This window comes from Cystoisospora suis, assembly GCF_002600585.1.
Source record: "Cystoisospora suis strain Wien I chromosome Unknown contig_1773, whole genome shotgun sequence".
In the NCBI taxonomy this organism is placed as follows: domain Eukaryota; phylum Apicomplexa; class Conoidasida; order Eucoccidiorida; family Sarcocystidae; genus Cystoisospora; species Cystoisospora suis.
In genome coordinates, this window is record NW_027154573.1 from 327 (window position 1) to 7,275 (window position 6,949).

Below are 6,949 nucleotides of genomic sequence, written 5' to 3' on the forward strand. Positions count from 1 at the left end.
TCTATCTATCTCTAGTCTATCCATCTTGCTTCAATCTGTATATATCTATCTGTCTTCAATCTTTATCTATTTGTCTTTAGTCTATGTGTCTATCTCCTACGCAGCGGAGGTCCATGTGTACATGCACATCCGATGAGAGTAGAGACAGGGAGGTAGTCGTTTTAGGCTATTATAGGGATTTACAATAGGCAAGAGACCTCTTTCTTCTTTCCTGGTCTGATCTTCGAGGAACGGCAAACCAGTGTTTTCGCAGACACTAATCCGGCCGTTATCGACCTACTTCAGACGGGGTGATTTGCCCGTCTCTATGTGAAAGAGGATATTGCTAAAGGAGAGAATTACCGTCTCTGTATACTAAAACAAGTCATATGTAGGGGGTATTTTCCATTCACTACTACAACACCATTCATGGCGAGTGATGGTAGTGTATGTACACCTCAGGTATGAGAATCTCTTCTCTACTCTGAACCTTCCTGGCTCCTCAGGGAGTAGACAAGACAGACGTGTTCACAGAAAGACTTCTGCTGACAGTGACGAGAGAGAGAGAGACTGATAGACGCAATAGACACGCGCCCTGTGTCTCCCGTGGATACCGAAGTAACAGATGGCCTTGAATACCTTCTGTATGATTGCTCGGGAGGGACAAGGGCCGGGGGGGAAAGACGGGTCGGGCGAGAGGGAGTTTGAGGAGCTGATCTTTCTTCTGACGGTCTGAAATGAAAGAGATTGAGAGAGAGAGATGAGAGCTTGTTTGAGAGAGAAGAAAATATGAAGACAAAGAAGTTCTTTCTCTTCTTCTTCTTCTTGGAGAAGGTCTGGCAGGAGGTGTCTTGTGCTGCTGATCGTTTGGCTGATCCGCCAAAGGGAGAGTTCCCCAATGGATGAGAAAAAAACCAGAAGAGCAGCCAACAGAAAGTCTTACCTTCTTCTCTCCTCTTCTCTACTTCAATGTGATGTAGAGACTGTAAAAAGCTCTCTTCCCGCATACACATCTATCTGTACTTCCGTGTGTACCCGTATACGTGTAGATGTATACATATTCTTATTATGTACAGGCTTGTCCGTAGTAGTAGAAGAATGGCGAAAGAAACTCACCGTTCTTCACAACGGAAAGATAGATGGGGGTAGGCCTCGCGATAGTTGCCTCATGTGAAAAAAGACAACAAGGGTTAAGAAAGAACGACTCTCCCCTTCCTTCTTCCCTTAAATTTCGGGCGCGCGGCTGTCTCTTTCTTTTTCTTGTCGTTTCATGAAGACATTCGATTCTCCCCTATAGAGAAGAATCAAGACAAGAAAAACCATCATTTCTACCGTTCAACATTCGGAGATCTCTGGATTACTCACCTACCTACCTACTTTTGTCTTTCTTCCTCTCTTTTACGTCAAGGTGGTCTGTCTGCATGTGCATGTCGATCACTTCAGTGTTAGATAGGATAAGAAGAAGGACAAGAAAAGACTAGGAAAGCGGAAAAGAGAGAGAAGATGAAAAAGACAAAGGAAGTTTCACTTGGATCACGGGATCTCTTCTTTCACACTGTTGGGTCACTTCGTAGCGTGCATAGTAGTAGTAGTAGTAGTCGTAGTGGTACTCGTAGTTGTAGTATTGCCTAGATAGATGTATGTCCCTCACCGATGTGTCTTCGCTGTCTTGATAGATCAAGAGGTAAGCGGACTTCATAGGCAGATTCAGAAAAGATAGAAATAAGGGGAAAGTAAAAAAGCAAGAGATGAATGATTGATTGTCCCCCCAGCAGTGAGTGTTGTCTCACGGCGAAGAAGATTCATCATGACTCGAAATGACACGCTACTCTCCCTACTCATCATCTATCTACTTCATTTTCTTTCATCCTTGTAGAGATAGATCCCTAGCTTTCTTTTCATGGGCAATCTTGGAGTGTCTAGGCACCCCTAGAATCCAAGTCACGTCCCTTCAGTCATCTATCTTTAACGGCAACAAAAGTACCTCTTCAGCAAGACCTTCATTCCGTGGAACACCACAGATCATATGTGAAGATAGCCACGTATCTAATCCATCAATAGACACGAATCTATATCCATGGATAGACACGTATCTGTATCCATGGATAGACACGTATCTGTATCCATGGATAGACACGTATCTATATCCATGGATAGACACGTATCTGTATCCATAGATAGACACGTATCTGTATCCATAGATAGTCACATATCTACGTCTATATATGTCTAGAGAAATATAGACTGAGGAGTTTCGTATCACATTTGGCTGAAGGACAGGAGAGCTGCAAAACAATCTTTGAGTAGCAATAGGCAAGAGAAAGCTCAGGTAAAACACGAGGATGCTACAGAAATTATACTCCACCATTCTTCTACTTCAGATCTTCCTGTCTCCCTTCATCGACTCCCCTGGCGACCTTTAGCTCTATCCAATATAGAGTACCACTCCTCCTCCTTCTCTTCTTCGCTCTCCTAGATTTACAGGAGAGGGAGAAACAAGGGAAGACCCCATACAGTCGTCTTTGTCTCAAGTACCATCATCTTACCTATCTAGTTACCTGCCTGTATACCCACCTATCTATATCTAGCTATCTATCTATCTATCCTTAATCTACCCGTATTGATCTATATATCTTTAATCTATCTTCAATCTTTATGAATGTATGACAGCTAACTTTTGAAAGCTCGCCGACCGGATGCGTTCGAAGCCTCTTTTAGCACTGCTGAGTAAGGAGGATATTCTCTCTCCCACGGTAGTAAACTTGTGAGAAGAGACACATGAACAGAGACAGGGGAGATGTTCTCTTGTGTGGATCCTAACCTCCCTGCGACTTTTTTTCTCCTTCTAATTGCTATCTATCGGGCCTACAGACCCAAGAGAGATATAGAGGAAGGTCATGAAGTCGATCGGTTCATAATACAGAGAGGAGAGGGATGAATATTTCAAGATCGCACAATTCGATCGATCTTCTTCACGGCCGGCTCTCCGCATGTAAAGAGTGTATCCTTAAAACTCGAGACAGGAGCAGCAATCGATTCATCCCTCTCTACCTATCACTCTCTCTATCCTCCTACACACGTCAAAACACTCGTAGCTATTCTACACATTCAATCTACAGCACATATATATACATACATGTGCAGATAGAGAAGTACGTAGTGAGATTATATATATGTATATATCTATGGCGATAGAAATGTGTGTAGTGTTATATATATATGAGATTGAGATGTACCTATCTATCTATCTATCCATCGACCTTTCTTCCCTCTCCGAGCTCTATCTATCTGTCTACCTCTCTCTCTTCGGTCTTTCAGTCTGTCTCTCTAGTCTTGGTAGAGCATGCAGAGATAAGAAAGGAAAAAGACAGCTCGGGCAACGCCTACACTTGGTTTGCGATAGCAAACCTAGTAATGATGGGGAGAACCTCCTTGTCCTTTCTCGTCTTTTATCTTGTCTTTTTCTTCTTTCTTCATCTTCCTTTCTCTTCGATGTGTAAGTTTCTCGGAAGAGAGGAATTAGACGCTATTTTGCATTCACCTTAAGAAAAAAGACTTTCCTCTAGTCACTTGTCGAACTCCTCTCTATCGGTCGTTCACCCACACTTCTTCTTCGACTTTCCCTTCTCTCCAACGATCACTGCAGAGATGTACACATAGATCTACGTAGATACAGATACATTTCTTTCTACCTACTACACTCTTCTGACTATTCATTCTCTCTCTCTATATATATGTTATTCTACGATATATACATATATATGTATTATATATATATATATACTTACATACGTGGAAGTATATACGAGAGGAGGGGGAGATTATATTCTACCAGGGGATCACCATTTTCTCTATTTGTGCATGTGTGTACGAGTCTATGTATGGTGGACGAGAGAGTTGCCAAGAGAGTTAGAATTCGATACACACTCTTGTCACCTCACATCATACATACATACACCCACTTCTTCTGCTAGATTCTCTCTTTTCTTCTTCTTCTCGATTGTCTTGTCATCTGAACCTCTTTCTATTCGCTGCAATTGGCTCTATCTTTTCACGCCATAAAAGCTTGATATTCTCCAAGAAGAAAAGAAGGAATGCATGTGAAGAAGAGAAGGAATGACAATAAGAAGAAGAAGAAGTCTGTAGTATCCTGTCGAGGGCACTTGACTGGATCGCATGGGGAGAAGAGCCACAAGAAGGGAAGTGAATGTATCATGATGGTCGTTATCATTCTATTGGGTCTTCTTAAAATTCTCGAGATAAGCATGCATCGAAAGAAAAACCAATGCGCCGCGAACCCATCCTTCATTAATTGAGAAAGACCGAGTCGATCGATCAAGGAAGGAAGACGAGACAACTTTCTTCTTCTTCTTCTTCCTCTGTCTTTCCATGATAGGGGCATAGATGGATGCGAGTATACTACAACTGTCAACGTTAGCTTGTCTCCCTCTCTCTACTCCTTGATCTTTTTCTTCTTCTTTTCTCGTGGAATCTTCAAGTGTCTCCTTCCCTCACCTCTTTCTTTCTGTCTTTCTCTCTCTGTCGTCTTTCTCCTCCCTTCTTCTTATTTTCAACAACTGGTCAATCTACCTCCTAACACCTCGCCTCCCTCCCCACCTCTTCTTCTTTTTGTCGACCTTCCTCTTTCCTTCAATTTCTCCGCCTCCATCCACCAGAACCCCTCACATCTCTATCTACCTTCCATTCTCTACTTCCTGGTCGTCGATCTATCGATCTATCTATGTCTATATATCTTTACTCTTTAGTCTACCTACCTCTTGACTGACTACACATCACTCTTCGTTCTCGCCTTTTCATTCTTATGTTCACCGTTTTCTCTCCTTCTCTCTCCTTCTTCATTGTGACGAGTGTGTTGAGTTTCACGGACAAGCAGCAGCGGCAGAGAGGATTTGAACCTTTAGATTGGCTTTGGAAGCGGCGTCAACTACAGACGAAACCTTCACGGCTAGCTGAGCGGCCCGATCAAAGTTGTCCTCCTGCAGCAACTGCAAACGGGCGAACTGCGGATCGCTCTGAACCTCCTTCAGGACTTTCCTTGCCTCTTCTTTATTCGTACCCTCCAGTCTCAGCTAAACAATACATACACACACACCGAGTCAATCAATGAATGAAAGACAGCGTCATCATTCTTCCAAAGAAAAGAAAAAAGAATTCTAAGAGAAAAAAGAAAGACCAAAGAACACGTCGGGGTTGAGAGTGTGAAGGAAAGAAAGTGCCTGGCCATCATCATCATCATCCTCATGCAACGACAAAAAAGAGAGGGAGAAGGAATACCAGTCTGTCCCCATACTCCTTGGAAAGCTTATACATATATGCTGGACTAAGGATCTTGGGTAGTCTACGTAGAGATGAATATAAATGTATATACATATATATATCTATCTATATATATATATACATTTATATGTGTATGAGAGAAGAGCGACGATGCGATGTACTTACTATAGGGAGGGAGATCGATACAACGAGAAGGAGGACAGGTTTAACGATGTGTACGGAGATAAGAAAAGAAGCATCAGACAGTAGAAAAGTATCCTAGTCTTCTTAACCTGCTACAGCCAAAATAGAAGTCCACCGCGCTCTAATATTCACCTTATATAAATACATCTATCTATCTCTAATCTATCTTTAATCTTTCTATCTATCTAGACATTAGTGCGTGTATGTAGTGTGAGAGAAGGGTGTCGGAATAGACAAGAGAAACAGAGCCTAGTGAGAGGAACGCTGACATACAGCACAGCTAGTCAAGAAAGACCTCTATACAAAGAAAATCTACACAGTACTATATATATATATATCTCTCTCTATATATATATGTCTACATAGTAATCCATAGAGAGGTAGACATGACTGTGTATATGTTTATGCGTCTACAATTGCTTGTATCTACATGAGAATGATGGTATGATACGATAGGCTATCTCTCTCCTGACAAGCGTATTCTTATCATCTCCTATCACCTCTCCAAGATTCTGCTACATACGTTTCCTGTCTTTCTATCTCGCTGCCTACCGAGACCTATCTTCTCCTTCTCAAGAAGCAATGAAAGGATACGCATACATACACACTCCTGCCTCTACAGTTAAGACCAACTCTATACACATACACCCCATCCTCTTCACCCTCACACATTACATCTTTCTTTTCCCTTACTTTCTTTCTTTCTCCTCTCTGTCTTTCTTCTTTCTTTCCCTTTTTTCTTTTCCCTTTCTTTCTTTCTTTCTTTCTTTCTAACTCTTTCTTTCTTTCTTTCTTTCTAACTCTTTCTTTCTTTCTAACTCTTTCTTTCTTTCTTTTTTATCTCTGTCTTTCTTGCTTTCTTATCCCTTTCTTGCTCTTTGTGCGTGAAGATGACTTACCACAAGAGGTTTGGAGAAGTGGATTTCTTTCGCGGCTTGGACGATTCCTTTGGCAATGATATCACACCTCATAATGCCTCCAAAGATATTCACGAAAACGCACTTCGCCTTTTCGTCATTTTCAATGATAGATAAAGCCGCGAGAATCTGACTCTGATCAGCACTCCCTCCCACATCGAGGAAGTTCGCTGGGCTCCCTCCGTATAGATGAACTATATCCATCGTCGCCATGGCTAGACCTGCCCCGTTTACGACACATCCTATCGAGCCGTCTAAACCGATATAGTTCAGATTCGCTTTATCTGCTTCCACTTCACGTGGATCTTCTTGCGTAAAGTCTCTTTGAGAAAAGATGTCTTTCTGGCGAAAGGCAGCGTTGTCGTCGAAATTGAGTTTTGCATCACAAACAAGAACTCGTCCGTCATGGGTCTCTACTAGCGGATTGACTTCGATTTGAGTGCAGTCTTTCTTCATGAACAAATCATATAACCCACGAATACATTGGCATGCAGCGTCGAGACGATCTCCAGTGAAACCGAGAAGCTCCCCAAACTCCCGCAGACGCGCTTCTGGCAAACCTACGAAGAAGG

At 42.3% G+C, this 6,949-nt stretch overlaps 2 protein-coding genes across 2 annotated transcripts in view; both read right to left on the reverse strand.

The window, feature by feature from the left end:
- Positions 1-1,389: 1,389 nt before the first annotated feature.
- On the reverse strand, positions 1,390-3,683 carry CSUI_003924 (uncharacterized protein). Its single transcript, XM_068064119.1, has one exon. The coding sequence runs from the start codon at positions 2,345-2,347 to the stop codon at positions 1,931-1,933; it is 417 nt and encodes a 138-aa protein (XP_067923901.1). The 5' UTR covers positions 2,348-3,683; the 3' UTR covers positions 1,390-1,930.
- Positions 3,684-3,941: 258 nt separating this feature from the next.
- Positions 3,942-6,949, reverse strand: part of CSUI_003925 (succinate-coenzyme a beta subunit) — a 6,360-nt gene continuing 3,352 nt past the window's right edge. Inside the window, exons 3-4 of the mRNA XM_068064120.1 lie at positions 6,360-6,937; positions 3,942-5,069 (exon numbers count right to left, since the gene is read on the reverse strand). Of these exons, the coding sequence (XP_067923902.1) occupies positions 4,860-5,069; positions 6,360-6,937 (788 nt within the window). The 3' untranslated portion in view covers positions 3,942-4,859. The remainder of the gene's footprint in view (positions 5,070-6,359; positions 6,938-6,949) is intronic.